Here is an 18,541-nt window from a genome sequence, read left to right as displayed (position 1 = left end):
AGAAAATGGTGCTGGATTCCAGCATGAGAGACCAGCTTCTCCAGGGCTAGATCCACTCCTTTCTTGTAGTTTTCAGGAAGTTTTTCATAAGCCCCCTGTGCGTTAGAGGAAAAGAACAAGACCCCAGAGCTGACGAGCAGCAGCAAAAACGCAGCCATTCTTTTTCCTTTGTCTGTAACGATGGGATTGAGGGGATAGTGCAGCGGCACACCCACTCTACACAGTTTCACTGAACAGGAAAGAACATCCAGCCCTCTTTTCCCTGAGGATCTGGAAAAACAGATCCTCAGAAGCTACTACTTATTTTTTAAGCTTCAACCGTCTGTATTTGATAGTGTCGATTCACAGCAGATTTCAACATGACTATTTTTGTATGGTGACCCTGAAAGATCAATGCACTGCAAAACACATACAAATAGACAAAACAAAGTGAAGAAAACACTTTCACCCATCTCACAACACTTGGGGGAAAGAAGTACTGAAAACGGAGAAAATGCAACCAAATACAGAAACACTAAAAGTCACCTACTGAATAACACCATTTTCTGTGTTCTATTTTGTTTTGTCCATTTGCATGTGTTTTTCTGACATACTGAACATAGAAAACACAACAGAAACAACAGCCAGGATAAATAGAAAATACGTTTTATTTGTCATCAATATTTTAACCATGAATGTACAACAGAAATTCAGCAATAGCCTCTGGGACTTGGTATTGCTTTTGAAATGGAACAACACATCGTATCAGCATTTCACGACTTCCACAGAAACGTTGGCATACACAGACCAACTTCACTCAATCCACAGGCACAGTAAGCAAAAATAAAACCGACACTGCCTAGTTCTCATTAACCCTTCAGTGTCCACGGCCATGATGCAGCCAAATGGGAGTTTGAATTTTAAAAAAAAAAGAAGAAAACTGTTAAATGTGACAAATAAACCTTCAAAAGCAGCAATAATGTGTCATTGTGCAACGGATAAATAATGGAGAGATGTTTGATTTATGAGCATCTCAAAGTGCAAACTAATGTAACATGCGTGTCGTCCTTACAAAAGGAACAGACACTTGTATCTGATCACTTCATGGTCCCTCAGGCACTTGAGATTTTGCACCTTTGTGACACCAAACCAGCAGAAGTTCACGACACCCTAACCATCTGAGATGGGACAGTAGTGTCTGAAATACACACTCGAGAGTAACAGAGGACTGAAAATGTAAGTTATTTGACACAGTCAAAGCTTTAACCAATCCATGTCACACTGATACAACATGACATAAAACAAAAAAAGACATATATATATATTTTTAAAAGCCTTCCCTCTCAGTAATGCATGGATATTGAGATTGTCTACACAGCTTGGGTGGAAATTTGGTCGACCGAGTTCATTTGAGTGTGAATGAAATGTTAAATTGTGAGAAAATAAGGAATGTTACGCTATGAAATGTGGTTAATTTAGGCTGAAACTGTGAGATGGCTGGACTGCAGCTTATTGTTCTGATCACAAAACTATTTACACAAGACATTTGGCACTTGGACAAAGAAACCAATAAATTACAGTGATTCCCAAAAACACCCAAAGAGAAAACAAATTCTACATTAATTCATTAGTGCCCTTAACATGTGCGTAGAGACATTTAGAGTATATTTATTATGCCACTGTGTTAGTTTTCTGTTATTATCACATGATTTCATGTCATCATCTCCCTCTGCTGGTAATCTTACCTCACTGCAGGTCCATTCAATCCTAACTGTCATCTAAACTGCTGCTTTTGAGTAAAACAAAAGATTGTGGAAGAAGGACAGGCTTAAAATCAATCACAGATAGTTGTTTAGGAAGAAAACTAAAGCCACATAGATATTTAAAGGATTCAAGAGGACGTGGAGATACAAGTGATTACATAAAATACAGTCATTGTTCAGATTTGGTTTTTTAAAAAGTGCTACGAGCTTCAGGAGGCGAGTAAAGTGATAAACTGTCTGAAATGAGACAGAATGAGGAAAAGATAACTCTCAGTATACCTTTTTATTTCCTTCTTAAGGCGCTTGGTGAGCTTCAAACATGAAAAAAAGCGACAAACTTGAATAGCGATGACTCAACGTGTGAATATAAAAGAATGTATCCCATATATCCTCCACATATTCAATGTGAATCAGAGAAACCTTTCAGGGCTAAAATTAATCAGTCTTGCAAATCTATCTACTGTAATAGCATATAATTTGAGCTCGAGATAATTCGATTTAGAATCTCTTGTCCCCTGAAATATATATATATATTTAAAAGTATAGTATGAGTGAACACATGTTGATTTTTTGATCTCCTCAGTTGGGTTTCAATTAGTGCCGTTAACCAGCAGATAGTCCCCAACAATCTGATAAAAAAAACTACTTAAATAAGTTGAACCAAGTCGTCAGACATACTGAATGTTGAAAAGTCTTAGTGATGATGAAGAGGGTGCACAGTGATGAGTGTTTCAAGTGTTGATACCAGGCCTTGCTGCGGGTTACACAGGCATGTGCATCTCCGAGTACTCATCGTGACAGTCGCGCTCGTCAAACTTGGGCTCTGCGTCGTCGGCGTCCAGCTGGAAGAGCGAGGAGAGACATGCATCAGGTTTCCCCATCACACATTGTATTTAAAAAAAACACATTTTAATGCAGAAATGTTCTAAAGTATTACGCTTGCTATGAGGCATGAATATATTATGTTCCTTGGTGACATTTGTGATGAAGTCTATTCAATTTCCTAGAATGCCTCAGAAAAATATGACAAAGTAAAAAGAGCATTTTACATTTTAAGTTGTAGTAGTGGAAATGTATCAGTGTTTTCATGTTTTTGGTTAATAATGCACTTTTGTTGCATTCAAAAGCAGTGCAAACACTTCACAGCTTCAGCTGATAAAAAAGAGGGCTTTAGATTGTATTCAATTTAAATGATTTGACTTACTGTGAGGAACTTGTGTGGTTAACCAATATGATATGTTAAACATATACAAATAAGATCACATGTAAAAGACAGCTTTCAAAGAAATATATATCTATAAAACCAACTTGCAGCAAAACATGCCAGTTCACAATAATTACAAATTAAATAGATATAAAAAAAAGAAATTAGATCTGTAGGCAAATAAAGTGAACGAACAAATAACTTATTCCTACTTTCAAATAATCTTTGTAATTAAATTATTCAGGAGTTTGCAGGTGCTGCAGGTGAGGTTGGGATAATGGTGTATTCATAATCATATTGCGCCCTCCTGTGGTCAACTTACACATGCGATCTCTCTGCTGGTGAAGATGCGGCGCAGCACGAACATCTTCACAGGGATGGTGAGGATGAGGACGAAGGGGAAGGCCAGGGACGCCTGGGTGGACATGACAGCCCACAGAGCCGCCAAACACACCACCTGGATGCAGGTGAACAGATGCATGCGCAGCGTACGCACCTGGAGGAAACAGAGAAGATCGATAAACCACTCACCAGACTGGCAAAATGATTGTCGGTTGTTGTTGGAAATGTATGTTGAATAAGAACTAAATAAGCCTGAATAAGAACTAAAGCGCGTTCTTACCTTGCGGACGTAGGTGTGGTCCGGGTGATACTTTGGTGGCATGAGCAGCAGCATCATCCGCTCTGTAAGCTGGATCCCATTAAGGGACATCACCCCCATGTAGAGGAAGATCCCAAACAGCACCGCCAGGGGGATCTGACGCAGCAGGTCCCCGATCACAATAGACATACCTGTGGGAGGAAGTAACGGGAGATAACTTGCTAGACCTTTTCCTCCATTTCCAAATAGATTTCTGTTTTTAATTGGAGAGAATGAGATGTCACACTCACCAACCATGATGGCCACCAGGAGCCCGGTGACCCTCTGCTCCTTCACCTCCTGGATGCGCGGCTTGTCTCCGGGGGCGACGGCCTTGCTCATGACAGTGAGGGCGTTGACGTGGGTCACCGAGCGGACGGTGGCCGCAGCCATCCACGGCAGGCCGAACAGAGCCGAGCTGCCGCCCAGCACCACGATCAGCAGCAGGTCCAGATGGAAGCCAGAACCCTTCACCAGCATGCGCTCCTTCTTACTCACGATCAGACTGCAGGGAGTGGGGGGGGGGGGGGGGGGGGGGAGTAAGGTTGAAATGAGAATGTACTCATAGCACACAGCTGCATCCATTGATTTTACTGTCAGAGCATGCGAGTTCTTTGTGATACATGCCTTCTAATCATCCTTCTTTTTATACATATGAAATTCATAGATTCAAAAATTCTCATCCAGAGTGATACTGATAAAAGCAAATACCAATGTTGATGATTTTCTCGACATGTACTGTATTTAATGCTTCAATATTAGAGGAGGGTGACTTGGTGCTGTGGGTATAAGGCATATCTTCAATATAAAATGTATTTAGTTAGAAACTTGAAGACTCGGAAAGTTAGAGCAATGTTTACTGAGGCAGCTCAATGTAACAGTTGTAATAAGGTATCAACAGTTTGATAAAGAATCCTGAAATGATATTAAATAAACCTTATAACGTGTGATTCCTGCACTTCATACTCCCTTTTTATGTAGGAAAGGTCCTATAAATAAAGTATATTTATATCACTGTTTTCTAATAATCTGGTAATTGCAACAATATGATACTATCAAATCTTAATATAAAATCCTGTTCAAAACAAACAGACTCTTAAGATGTCTTTATGGGACACAAGGATGTGATAACTGACTGATAATCCTCCTTGATGGGACTTGTAACTCACGTAGTGATCTGAGTCTCCATGAAGATGAGGATGAAGACGAGCAGAGCGGGCAGACAGCAGGCGAACATCATCCAGATGGGGAATTCCCCGTTGGACCCCAGAGGGCTGATGATCCAGCCACGCTTCGAGGGGCTGGTCACAGAGAAACCATTGGGAACGCTCAGTTTCTGGAATGAGTGGGACAGGGAAATGAATGTCTGGGTTGTGAATCTTTATCAGCCAAAGGTCAAGCATTTACATTAGACATGAGTTCTTACCTGTGTGTATGTGTCGTTTAGACTGTAATCCACAAGGACCATGATGAGGATGGCAATTGGGACGCCAAAATCTCCAATCATCCTGCGCAACTGAAACCCACAAAATGCGGTAATATGAGCACTGGCACCTGGCAGCTTCTTATATCATACCACACATAGATTTTTATATAACAATCATAATCAAAACATTTGTAACAGTGTGTGATTTTTCAATGACAACTTCAACAAAAATACACAAATTAGAGATTGGAAGTTTGGACATAAATCTGAAAGCAATAGTTAAAAAAACAGAAGGAAATTGTGCGATATGATCTAGAAAAGCTAAGAGGTGAATCTGTTTTGTCAAATGATGTCCCACAATCAGGTGGGCTTTTAACACAACATAAACAAGTTTTGAAGAAAATATCAAAAATGAAACCACCCTCATGTCTCTCTGTCAGATATAACGAGGGGCAAACCCATGCATAATCATGTGATACAACCCAAAGCTCCAGAACAGCTTGAATGGACCTTTTGGTAACATTTGAACAACTAGAGCATTTTAGATTGGCTCAAATTATTCTTAATTGAAAATATTTCATTGAATAGGATGACTATTCTGACTCTAAAGAGGTTTTAATGCAATAATTGGCTTCACAGATTGTGAAAACATATATGGATCCTTGATATATGATGATAAGAGGTTTAAGGAAGGTTAAATATATATGTCAGTTAATGCTGCAGGACAGTTTTAAAGTGAAGTAAGCTCCTCACCCTGCCAGGGAAAAAGGCACTGTTCTTGAACTTCCTCAGGTAGAAGGCGATGAAGAATGTTCCGGCCATGAGGACCAGAGAGAGCAGCGCAGTGTTGGGTTCCCCTCGGACACCCACTGTCATCGGCAGCGTGCTGTTGCCCTGGACGACTGTGATATTTTCTACCATTGAGTCCCATTCTGTGCCGTTGTTGAGGGAGCAACGTTTAAGGGGGTGCTCTTTGAAAATCTGTCAGAAAGCACAGAGGGTTATAATTAAAGCACAACATTTTACAACAGAACACACACAAATATAATCGTCTATCCCTTTTTAAAGGTAACAACACTTTGTGGAAAATTGGATTATCCCAGACGCCTTTCATGTCTGTGCCATAAACTCTAAAATAGCAAACCTTCGAAAATCATAAACTGGGATAATAGTCAAAGTCTTAATCCATTTAACTTTCAGGGACAATCAATCACAAAAGCTTTCAGGAGCCTTTGTTAGAACAACATACTGGTTTCAACCTCGAGCTTTGAATACTGTCCAAGATTAGTCTGTTCAGTTTAGTGTCAGGGACGTGAGCTCAGCTGGCCAACAAAAACGTTTTGTAAACAGGAGTTTTTATTTCAGGTCTCAGGCGTACCCTGCCAAGCTTGATGAAGGTCTCGCAGATGAAGATGAGGGAAATGAGGAAGGAGAAGATCTCCTGGGTGAAGCGGGAGACGAAGCGGACCAGGAAGCTTCCCTCAAAGGCCACCGTGACGATCACGATGACGATGAGCCAGAACCCGATCCAGACGCGGCCCGTCAGGTACTCCATCTCGTTCGCTTTGCAGAACTGTCAGGACAAAGACCAAAGAAACTCAATTCATCCACTGGAAAATGTTCAGAGTAGCCATAGACACTTGAATGTAAGGCATTAAACATCTTTTCTGTTACACCACTGTTGGAATAGTACTTATTTTTTTGTTTTGTTTTGCCTGAGTCTAGCTTTAGAGAAATAGTTAAAAATTGTATTTGCTATTCAACAACTTACACTATAAAATGCTTCTTCGAAAACCAGCAGGGGTCCCGAGAAACCCACAACGAGTAGCGGCTGCGCTCCGAGCAGGCAGAAGAGCACACCCTGCACTGCGGTGGACACAATCAGCTCAGAAACACCAATCAGACCGTCCGTCTTCTCACCTAGTAACAGACACACACAGCAAAGGAAGACTTTAATGAACACCAACGAGGTTTAAGCCTGTGACCCATCAAGACACAAGCATGAAAGATGTTTGACACATGAGAAGATGAACTGTGAATAACTCGTGCTTTCACACTCACCCAGTAGGCCTCCGAATGTTATGGCTGGAGAGAGAGCAGCAAAGTAGATAAAGAATACGGCGGCCATGCACTGACTGTTCAGAGCGTCCTTGAAGTCGCTGAGGTACTTTGGGTAACGGCGACGCACGTCCCGTATCAGCCCGCCGAAAGGCCGCCCGGTGCGCTTCAAAGGGTCGTCTGACTTTTTGAAGGGTGTGAGGAGGGCCTCTGTGATGGGAAAGAGTGGGTTATTAATTACGATATAAGCAAACGAATCTCCTTTGATAAAGGCCACAATATTTGAGGAGATGCTTACCTTTATCTTCCATGCTTTTAGGTTCCTTGGTCAGTTTGACCCCCTGCTCCTCCCTCTTGCGCAGCATCTCCCTCTGGAAGCGAGCGACTGAGCGCAGCAGCTCATCGCCTCCCATCTCTGAAGGCGGCAGCACGATGCTGCAGTCCAGGAAGCTGTTGATGGCGTTCAGCAGGTCCTGCCGGTCGTCTGCAAGGTAGGCTGCCTCGTGGAATTGCTGGATGACGATTCATGATATAAACAAATAGAACCAATAAAATAAGCAAAAAGGTGGACCTATATTTCTGCTTATTTCCAGTTTGCAGGTCTGTTTTTAAGTTTATTTGGCAACAATCCATTCGATTCTTTTACTTTTCTACCAAGTAAGGTGGCAAACTTGCTGATAAAATTACATTTCAAAGCTCTCGAGAAAGTTAATCATTATTGATAACTCAAAACAGCAGGTGTTGGAGGTGAAAGACAATACAAGTTGATGCTTCAGTGGAATGATCAAGTCTTTATAAGATAATATGCTAAATTACAGGGTAGAAGGTTCGGCATTTGTACCAGGAAGTGTATAGTGTGAGCTTTTTATTGTACCTGAATTTAAATAAATAATTACATATAATTAGATTTTCTTCTCAATAATAGGGTGATTTGTGGTTTGTCAGATTTTATGTAGGTGAGATTTCATTGTCATATGTGATTGGGGTTGGTATCTAAACAATGTCTACACCTCACCTTGTCGGACATGAGTGTGGAGATGGAGCGTCCGATCTGGTGATAGTCCATGCTGGTGGTTGCGGGTCCCAACAGGACGAACAGAAACCTGACCGGCACGGGGACCTCCAGGACGGACTCCAGCTCCACGGCCTCCTGCAGCCGCACAAACGCCATGGTGGGCTGCTCAAGGAAGTCCACACTACCTAAAGGACAGCGGGAAGTAACAGTTAACATACACACAGAAACAGTCAGAATATTTTAACTGGAAGGAGTTCGGAGGAGATAACTCACCCACAAGGACAACAGTGGCCTCAGCATTTTCAGGAATCTTCTCCAGCAGCTTGAGCTCATGTTTGGATTTGGAGCGATGCATACCAGACACCACAGACGGCTCCTTCTGTGGTAAACCAAAAGCAATACAAGAAGCAAAGTCAGGATAATGAAGAAAAATGTTAACTGTGACTTTATTGAGAAAACACTTCGGACCTACCTCGTTTTTGTCCATGTCAATGCGTGTCTCTGAGTCCCCCGTTGGGACGGTGCCCATGAGCGGGTCGGTCACTGAAGGATCTGTCTGGTGGGAGTGGTTGGCGCTGTGGTGATGTGGGATGAGACTACCCAGGCTGGCCGCCGAGATGTTCCTGGGGAAAGGGCTGCTGTGCTCCTTCTCATCGCTCGGGTGACTAGGGGAGGCAGGGAGAGGAAGAGAGAGGAAGAAAGAGGGTGAGCCGGAGGAACAAAGGAAGTGACCACGCGTGAAGCCACCTAGCAGCAGGAAGTTGTGCAGCAGTGAGGGAGAAAGGAAAGTATCCTCATCACTAAAAGTATGAACTAGTACTAGCTTTGGAAGGCAATATTTAGTTTGTGTTAACATGCTACTATATTAAATAAAAACATCCGTAAGTCATGTACACTTAAACCTCTACGTCCATTGTTTCATTTGATCCCTGTTTCTCCCAAACATTTCCTTTCTGTGTTTCAAATGACACAAAAGGGGGAAACAAATAAAACATTTAGCAAAATGACCATCATATACAGGTGTAGCTACTAGAAAAAGCCAGGCATAAAACACAACTTTGCACATCCATCAATGTAGCTGGAAATCACCTCACTGGGTTAGTTTTATCATCTTAAAAAGGGAAATCCTGTGCTTGTTTGTTGCAGTCTGGTGCTTTAGGTCACCTGTGTTTCAGCAGCAGGGCCCTCAGGACATTGGCCCGGTCCTCAGCTTTGATCTGGTCAGAAATAATCATCTTCTCCACCACCTGATGGGCGATGCCAGGCAGGGTCTTTTGGTCCAGGTCCAGCAGCACTGCACCTGTGGATGCACACACACTGGGCTAAGTACTTTGTGAACTGCCTCACACTGACTCTCAGGCTTTGAAAATGTCCACAGTTAACTTTTCTTTGTTCCCTTACCGTGTGAGATTGTCTTTCGGAGCTCCAGCAAACTGCGGAAGGACAGCGAGGCCACGTGAGGTTTCCCCCAGCGGTCCGTCTCCTCCTCCACGTCTTCCTCAAACTTGATCCATCGAGCCGTTTCCTTCCACGACATCTCCTGGTTCTTATCCATAGTCAGCTCATTCAGCTCCACAAACACCTGGGGACAACATCACACGGGAACACATGCAGCAGTAGATGAGATTCACAATATCCATATTGTCCATGGAAGAAACAGCATGCGCCTTAACACTTCAACTTTATAGCCAAGGCACTTCTTTATTGAGCCAGTTGATACAAACGTGTTTAAGTGGTGGAAACAAAATCATAGATCCATGCTTACCGGTTTGTTTAAATTCACCCAACACACGTAAGTAAACCCTGTCTATGTTATTATCCTAGATGTTCAACAAAAAAAACAAAGAGAACGGCCAATGAAAAAAGTCAGAGGAGAGACCGTCATCTTCAGTTCACTCTGCATCCAATATCTGTAACTAATTGAACACCATGCGGGTCAGTCAACATTCCCTGTGAGATGAAGACCAAACCACTGAAAAACCCTGAAATTATTTTCTCCTGCCGCATGCTTGTGAAATCACGCTCACACGGATCAAAACTGACGCTGGCCGGTCACCCAGCCTCACCTTCTGGTAGCGAGCCATTTTACCGGAGTCCATCATGTCCAGCAGGGCGCCTTTTTGCCCCGAGGCGGAGTGATACAGAACCACTGGTATCGGCTGGAGGAGCGAGACGGTGCAGGAGAGGACTCAAACACTTATACAGCCGGCACAGAGGAGGGGACCCTCACACTTTTACAGACAAACCCACAGGTAACTCTTCTTAGTCACACACACACCTGACAGGCACCTGTTGTTTACCCGAGGCTACTGGAGGCTGAGAGCAAGTATGAGAATGTGTGTGTGTGTTAATAAAACATGTCTCTCTCTCTCTCTCTCTCTCAGGAGCTCTGGTTACCTAAGCTTCTCTCTCCCTTCTTTTTTCTTTTCCGTGTGTGAAAGGAAAGAACTCATTCATTCATTTTTAATTGTCTTCTTTCCTCCCTGTTCAATCCACAAAGAGACAAGGCAGTGCTAAATTTGAGAGAGGAAAAGAAGGGAACATTTTTCCCAGGACTACAATTTTGTGCAATTTTTGGGGCAACAAAGCCTGAAGTATAATCATCTTTGAGCAGCTGCCGAGTTAAAAATCTGTCATTTTCAGACCAAATAAGGTTTCATCTATAGAACTGCAGCTTTGACATACTAGTTATTTTCCTAGGGTAAAGTTATCATTGGCAGCATCAGAAAACATATTCTTGTATTCCTAGTCTATACCATACAAGGAGGATTTGAACAGTTATTTTAACAAAACAAGCAGTTTTAAAACACCAACATCTAAATTGTAATGAGAATGAACATTTTATAAATCAGGAGCTTCAGTCCAAATTATAATGTATTTTATTTCTTTAAGAGTTTTTTTGTGTTGGTTGTTGTTCCAGGAAAGGAGCACTTGTCCACTTTATTATCTTAACATTTAATAAATTAATTGCAAAATAGGTGACAGTTCCGTTGAGTAAAAAAAACATTAAATATTTGTACCTTACTAATGTTATTTTTTTGGGGCTCAACTCTCGTTAACGTAAGGATAATGGTTGTGTCTTTAATGTTAGCTAAACGTAAATGTTCTATCGCAGTCCTTTATCTATTTTTGATACAGATACGTTATTTAAATGCCAAAATAAATATAGATTCTTGTGAGGCTGAAAAGCAGAGGATGGATGAAAACAGAGTACTGTGATGTCTCACCTCATGCGGGGTCCGGTCCTTCTTACTGCTGCGAGTGGTGGGTTCTTTGTGGTCCTTGCCGGTGTGCACCACTTGACCCTTGGTGTTCTTTCTGACCAGGTGTCTGCGCACGCCGGGAACATCTTCAAAACGATGACCTGGTGGAGAAGAAGAGACTGGTGAGTTGTGTGAAAGATTAAGAATCAGATGTTACTTTTGACTTCAGACACTCTCGGAAAACATCTTGACCAAAAAACAAACAGTGTATGCAATTCAATTGAAATAATATCCATTGAAATTAGACCCCAGCACAGCACATAGGCTGAAAAATGATTCCCTATGTGCTGTGCTTCTGGAGACCTTGGCATGCACGCATTAACCTTGCAACAGGTCACATAGGGCCAGGCCTCCATGCTTTTGTTTGTCTGTGGTCCCTCAGCGGGGAGTAAAGTTACTCAGGCTGGCAGCACAGCAGGCAGTGAAAAGGATGTGGAGAGAGACACCGGATGGCACTCACACAACACTAGGAATAGGAATGGTTGAATCAGGTTTAGAGAGTTCAAAGATCAAAACACTTGATTGATTCATTCAATGAGAACAGGACAATTAGTGAAAGCTAGGCAGAATATTATTTTAAAAATTGTAAAACCACATTGAGCACCGTAACTTCTCTCTCAAAAATCTTTCATTGTCAACAACCTTCAAGAATGCCTTACCTTTGTCAGAGCGTGTATGTCCTATGAAACAAATAGTGATGCTTTTAGGGTTCCTCATCAATGTTTCAACTCGTATGTAAAACCAGCAAGTCATTCCAAGTTCAGAACCTGTATTAGATATAGACTATCAGATTTGAACTTGCTTATTGTAGCTTTACCGAGATGGTCCCTTGTCAAGTCGCTCCATGATGTCTGAGTTCTTGGGCAGCCCCTGGTGTTAAAATAACATTCTACCTGGCATGCTGCTTTTGAAGTTTTGTGGTGGGCGTAGGGTTAGAGCTGGCACTGCTGTCTGACTACGTGCCACCTTCAAACTGGAGCACCCATCTTGCAAGTTTTGACAAATTGGGAAACTATGCAATTTCTTGACCGGCGCCTGACCCCGCTGAAACTATCAGAATGCATCAGCGAGCAGAGGTGTTAATTCGCTCAGGTCGGACAAAAGGGGAAGGACAGTGATCTAATAATTCCTATTGTTGAGCAGTAGCCAGAGGCACAGACACTTTCCCAGGATGATTTACAGTAGCGGGAAGAAGATAACAGCAGACAAAGACAAAGAATATCTGGCGATGAACCTGTCGGGGGGCTCTACTCTGTGTCACTGAGCCCCACAATGAGCAAATAGGATCATGGATAACCTTCTAACCTGGAGAGGCTAATCGTTCTACAGCCAGCTGTAAGCATCACCCCCATTACAACATGTACAATAAACACAATACAAAGACCACTATTTAATACTGAAGAAGCCAATGGCAGCAGGGACAAAACTATCCTTACATTTAGTTATTGGTAGATTATAGTGAGCCTTCTTTAAAGACATGTACAGTCGTGAAAGGTCATTCAGGTTCGTGCCAGCAATTGTAATTCACGCATATCTGAGTAATATTAAGCGTATAACTCAACATCAACAGACTTCATTTAAGCTTAACTCGTCCCTTTGTTTCATTCTGCTAACGATAAAGGGTGTGAACTGAGATGCAGGTTTCACAATTAGCCACCGTGTTGGCTCTGGCCTGGGTCCAGGGGCCTCAGCTGACAGTAATAATGTGGGCCTGTCTGCTACACTCTCTGATAAGCTGCTGCTTGCTGCTGAGGGGTCAACTCCCTGACGTAAATCTCTCCGGCCCCAGCGTGAGGCGGTTTTTAGGGCCGGGAGATTTACGTCACAGGGCAGCAGGGAGCCACTGCAATGTAGAAGGGACTAGAGGTGCCCCCCCCCCCATTCCCTCGCCCTGATGTTGCTGCAGGAATCTGAGCAGCAACACATCTAAGATTGATCTGCCTGAAGTAGATCATACAAGAGAGCCCTAAGATGAACAATAATGTGTAATTTAATTGTTTGAATACAGAAAATAACAGTTTACCTGTACCTCCTACTTTTTTTTAATATTGACCAACAACAATAATATTTAAAATTGAAACACGCAATCATTTGTGGGGAAAAAAAGGAAATACAAGACTGGCATATTATCACTTATAACAAAGTTAATTTCACTGTTGCCATTACTACAAGCGACTCCTTACACATACAGATAGCTATATGACCCATTGTTTATATGAAAATATGATTGTGATTACGATAATATATATTGTATTTCTTCTCAACACAACAAAGAGCTTTAATCAGGAATAATAACCCCACAAAAGAGATCTAGCTTTAGGGGTATTTCATATGGCGGTGACCTTTGTATTCTACCAATTGTCCTTCTAACAGGTAAAGGTATGCACTTAAAACCAAATACTTAATTTAAATAGTCAATACATGTCTGTTTTAGCCACCTGGTGCACCAAAGTCCAGCGGGCAGAAGCTCTTTTTAGAACAAAAGTTTAATTCAAGTTTGAATCGATCTGTACTCACTCTTGATGCCGTCCAGGTCAGCGGAGGCCAGCGTCTGAGCCTCGCTCTCGTCGGTCGGGATGCGCTGGTATTTGGCCTGCTCGGCCCCAGTCATGTTGCCTGTGCACCGGCGATCCTGCAGGTCGTAGCTGCGGCTGGAGGTGGACACCCGGGCCAGAGGTATGCTTTCAGGGGGCACCAACTCGGGAGAGGGGCTGGAGGCGGCGGATGAGGCTGGCTTACTAGATAAAAGCAGAAAAACAGGACACTTTATTACTAACTTATTGCCTCTGAACCATAAAAAAATATCTTCGACTGCTCTCATTGTATTGATGATTTGCTTGTCACACCAATGATATCTTGTGACTTTGGTAATCATCTTTTGATTGATGTATTAGACCCCACTAATGGTAGTCCTATAAAAAAGAAATATAATTTGCATCTCTTAGCCAAAAATATAATTAGCTAGCTAGTTAGCTTTTTAAATCCTTCAAAGAGGCAGATAAAGGTGTTCGGCTAATGCAAATTCCTTCAAGGCACTTTTGAAATAAACATAATGAACTCACCTTCCTTTAAATGTCAGTTGCCTGCATCATTTCAAGACAATAAAAAATGACCTTTTGAGTCTATTATTTACCCCTTATTTTAAGATGTTTTACAAAACAAATCCGCTGTTATTAGGGTGTTCCTCCCTCGACTGCAAACTAGCAAAAGGTGTATATACGCAGCTCTCTCCCTGCTCAGATTAGACCCTCATGAGGTGGAACAGTAAATGTCACGGATGGAGCCTCGGGCTGCTGAGGTGTGCTGTTGTCTAAAGCAACAGGTGATATATGGGTCTCTGAGGAGAGGATTACTCGAGTCTATCGGATCATGCACAGCAGGCCCACTGGATGCCTGAGACATGGTTACGTACAGTGTGTACTCACTGGCCAATCAACATGAGCCTGAGCCATCTCGCCCAATCAGAACGTCCCCAATACATTTCAGCAACATGGCAAAAACATGCAATCATCACAGCGGGTAAAGCATGATTATATAGTCTCTCACGCCTCCTTTTTCAAGTCCAAGAACTAGACTCACTCTGAGGAAGATGCATCTTCAGTATCAGCTCCCACCCCAGATTGCGGCACGATCTCCAGCTCACGGGCAGAGTGGGGGCTCTCTTTGCCTCGTTTGGAAACTTGGTCTTCATCAGAAAGAAAGAACTGTTGAGGAAAAACAGAACGTAAGAATAAAAACAAACAATGACCACAACTTTACCCCAAATTGCTCCTGTGGGTATTATCCACAGTATTGAATGTATTACATGTCTTATAAGTAACATGTAATATAATGTAATGTAAAGTGCTTTGAGCACTAGGAAAAGCGGTAAATAAATACTGTGAATTATTATTATTATTCATCTCAAGGAAATAAAACTACTGCATCTATCCTGGGAGGGCTTCACAGCATTAAACAATTGATGGACATAGAAACAATATATTGTATAATGTATGTGATGGGATAAGAGAGCAACAACAAGGCTGCTTTTTTAAGTAACAAATAAAAAGAAAATACAGTGACAGATACAGTCAAAACAGATAAACGTATCAAGCTAAATTAGAGTCAAAAAACGTATCCGAATCATGTTCTGCACACTCTGCGGGGGTGCATAGTTTTCATTTTGTGAAGCATAATAACAACCCAACCTGAAACCCACTGATGAATGATTAAGACTATACTGAAATATTCATATAGGAAAATATGGTAATGTTAATACAGTGTGTGAGCAGGTTGGGCATGAACTGTGGCCATTGACAGCAGCACATTCCTGAGCTCATTAACTTCACATCTTAATGTAAATCACATCGGACATTAAAGGTCACCTTGCTCTCCTTTATTGACTGATACTCTCATTTTAATGAGACAGTATGAGATCAAATGATCAATCTCGATTTGCTGTTTATGCATAAGCTATCAAAATACTTTTTACATGAAGTCCTAGTTTTTGTATAAACATGAAACACAACATAAGCCCATACACAAATACTGCCTGATACATATTTAGTAAAGGTATAATGCTGAATCCAGCCCTTGGAGATATTTTTCCATCAAAGTTGAGTATGAAGTAGAATGATTACCTCCACATCTTTCACTCTCTCCGTCTCAGATGGACCAGAAGCCTCTGTCCCGTCATCCTCCTCTTCCTCTTCATCCTCTCCCTCCTCTATGGGGCCGCTGCTGGGAGCATGGCTGCTTTTGTGATCTTTGTCCTTCCTCCTTTTTTTGTTGCTCTTCTTCCTGCGTCCCTCGGAGGGCAGTTTGGACAGAGGTCTGTGGATGTGGTGCGAGGAGTGACGGTGGTCTGAGGGAAGGTGAAGCAGAGATCCATAGACATGAGCTACTTTCATACGAAAACAGTTATTTGTCACAATGCCCCGGCTAAAGGGATCACTATGGGCTTACATTCAATGTCCTCCTCATGGTAGTTGTGGTGCTGTTCATCAGGCACAGCAGCAGCGGGGCTGAGGATCTGCTCGAAGCGCTGGACCCCCAACGCTTTGTTCAGGTCCCCATCATCCTCCTCTTCAGGGCGCGGAGTGTGTAGTGATGAGGTAGAAGGAGCGGCAGAAGGAGCGTCTGGCTGCAACAAAACACATATTTTAGATACAAATCTTGAATAAAAATCTGTCAGCTGTTCAGCATTTTTAGATTGAGAAATATATTTACTAACAGCACATTAATACAAAGAATTAATACACAATTAACAAACACATTAGCAAACCATACATTTGTGAAATATTCTAGTATTTTTAATATGTCATCCTGCTTTTTTTAACAATAAAAGTTCACTGCAGGTCATTGTTATTTCAATTTAGCACTTTATTTCTCATAAGTCAGTTTAAGTCATTTAGATTTAGTACTCTTTACTGTTGATCTGTCCCAATTTCTTACTGTAGTATACTATACACTGTCTTTATAGTGTTCTGTTTTTGCAGTTATTATACAAGATTATACTGCCAACTAAACCTTAAAAGGCCAGCAAAATATTTTTCTTTTAGATCAATATTTATTGTTGTCTTCTTGGGTATTTCTCGAACCGTTTTGTCCTCATTTATTTTTAATGTGTTGCAGCTGTGATACGCTCTAAATCTTCCTTTGTGCATTTCACTGTGGAGAATCGTGTCCATCAACAGTACACTGAAAACTGTAATAGTTTTGTATTTTGCACACAGATATTGGCAACTCATAACCTGCTATGTAGTAAGGATTTGGAACACAGCATGTATTGCTTTTCACTTAAACCAACACTAGAGGGAGTTCTGGTTCTGCAAATACTGCACCGTCAGACATCATGTGAGTCCTGTCATGCATACCTTCCTGAAAATGTGCCCTAAATTGAAAACAATAGCCATGTGCTCTGATCTGTTACTCTTTTTCATAGCTGTGGGTGATAGGGATCTGTTTGGTTGCAGCGGGACGTCGTGCCATGCTGCGCCCCGCTCTGCCGGTGGGATGTTGTGATAAGGTTTGCCTGCAGTGACACAGCGAGAGGATCTGCTATGGCTAACAGGATCGGGCTGTAGCCACCTCACGCAAGAGTAAATGTTGCCATGACTACTGCGCAGGTGCCTCATTTCCTGCTGTGAACCCTTCCCGTGGCAAAACTCAGGGGCTGCAGGTTATCTGATGCTCCAATAAATGGTTCTCAGGACATCCAGCATGTCAATTATATATTACATTATCTCCATGGCAGCAGGGAGTAACAGAAAGCCTGTGAAGACTCCCCTCACACCTGCAGCTCTTACTTTTGTCTCACACTGTGTATGCACAGAAGACTGCTAACAAAGTACAAAAACACATAGTAATATATGCAAAAATTACATATAGTTGTTTGACATAGATTTTTTATCAATGTGGGTAAAGTAAATGTAACTTAGAATTGATTATATCCATGTTGTAATTTTTTGAATTCACAATATTTCAGGGTGACATTGTCCTTTTTCTCAATACATTTATCTGATAGCAATAATTCATCTTTAGCTTTAAGATTAAGACAGATTTAATAATATCATCAAATTCAACGCACTGGTAAAATTGCCAACCAGGAGCTATTTTCAAGAACCAGAACCAGTACAAATGAAATTGCCTGATTATACTTCTGAGTTTTGAATGCAGAACTTTTACTTGAGACAGTAAAAGTTCTGCATTATAAGTTTATTATTATAAACTTATAATAATTTTGTACTGTGGTATCTTTTCATTTTCGACTCTAAAACAAACTTGTTTCCAACACTGGACATGTGTTTTCAAACTGTGCCACAAACTGTAACGAGACTAGATCTAGAAATAATATAGTAACAAGGCGAGTTCACTCTTCACTTCAACTTAAATCAACTCATCACATACAGAACAAGAACTGGTAGGTGTTACACGCATGATGTGGATCAGCCCTGAAACATTGTTTGTCACACTTTTATCACATCAAACGCAAACATGGTAACTGAAGCGCTCTTTAGCAATTTATCTTATTTATAGCTTGGTGGACCTACATGAATTCAGGCATGTCCGGAGAAAGCGTGAAAAACAGATTCCCATGACTCGCATAACCGTGCCAACGTTTACTCTGACCTGGTTGTACATGCCACATACATGTGACAGAAACAGAAAGCCCTGCGCTGACCTGAAGACAAACTGAGACTTATGAGTAAAAA

At 41.8% G+C, this 18,541-nt stretch overlaps 1 protein-coding gene across 5 annotated transcripts in view; it reads right to left on the bottom strand.

Moving 5' to 3' along the window:
- Positions 1-629: 629 nt before the first annotated feature.
- slc4a2b (solute carrier family 4 member 2b) overlaps positions 630-18,541 on the bottom strand; it is a 38,415-nt gene continuing 20,503 nt past the window's right edge. For 4 of the 5 annotated variants that reach the window (XM_034147478.1, XM_034147470.1, XM_034147486.1 and 1 more), the window contains 21 exons: positions 16,293-16,470; positions 15,968-16,191; positions 14,928-15,052; positions 13,866-14,086; positions 11,313-11,449; positions 9,487-9,667; positions 9,250-9,385; positions 8,558-8,750; positions 8,359-8,464; positions 8,086-8,270; positions 7,369-7,582; positions 7,074-7,280; positions 6,784-6,932; positions 6,391-6,585; positions 5,766-5,993; positions 5,013-5,102; positions 4,756-4,922; positions 3,838-4,091; positions 3,569-3,738; positions 3,269-3,442; positions 630-2,584 (listed from right to left, as the gene is read on the bottom strand). In XM_034147478.1, coding sequence (XP_034003369.1) covers positions 2,504-2,584; positions 3,269-3,442; positions 3,569-3,738; positions 3,838-4,091; positions 4,756-4,922; positions 5,013-5,102; positions 5,766-5,993; positions 6,391-6,585; positions 6,784-6,932; positions 7,074-7,280; positions 7,369-7,582; positions 8,086-8,270; positions 8,359-8,464; positions 8,558-8,750; positions 9,250-9,385; positions 9,487-9,667; positions 11,313-11,449; positions 13,866-14,086; positions 14,928-15,052; positions 15,968-16,191; positions 16,293-16,470 — 3,615 coding nt within the window. In that variant the 3' untranslated portion in view covers positions 630-2,503. Of the gene's footprint in view, positions 2,585-3,268; positions 3,443-3,568; positions 3,739-3,837; positions 4,092-4,755; positions 4,923-5,012; positions 5,103-5,765; positions 5,994-6,390; positions 6,586-6,783; positions 6,933-7,073; positions 7,281-7,368; positions 7,583-8,085; positions 8,271-8,358; positions 8,465-8,557; positions 8,751-9,249; positions 9,386-9,486; positions 9,668-10,151; positions 10,245-11,312; positions 11,450-13,865; positions 14,087-14,927; positions 15,053-15,967; positions 16,192-16,292; positions 16,471-18,541 lie in introns of all 5 variants that reach the window. The other variant, XM_034147503.1, reaches the window with a different exon arrangement.

Source organism: Trematomus bernacchii, unplaced genomic scaffold (genome assembly GCF_902827165.1).
Source record: "Trematomus bernacchii unplaced genomic scaffold, fTreBer1.1, whole genome shotgun sequence".
In the NCBI taxonomy this organism is placed as follows: Eukaryota; Metazoa; Chordata; class Actinopteri; order Perciformes; family Nototheniidae; genus Trematomus; species Trematomus bernacchii.
Note: the sequence above shows the minus strand (reverse complement) of the source record. Positions and strands in the feature narration are given on the sequence as shown.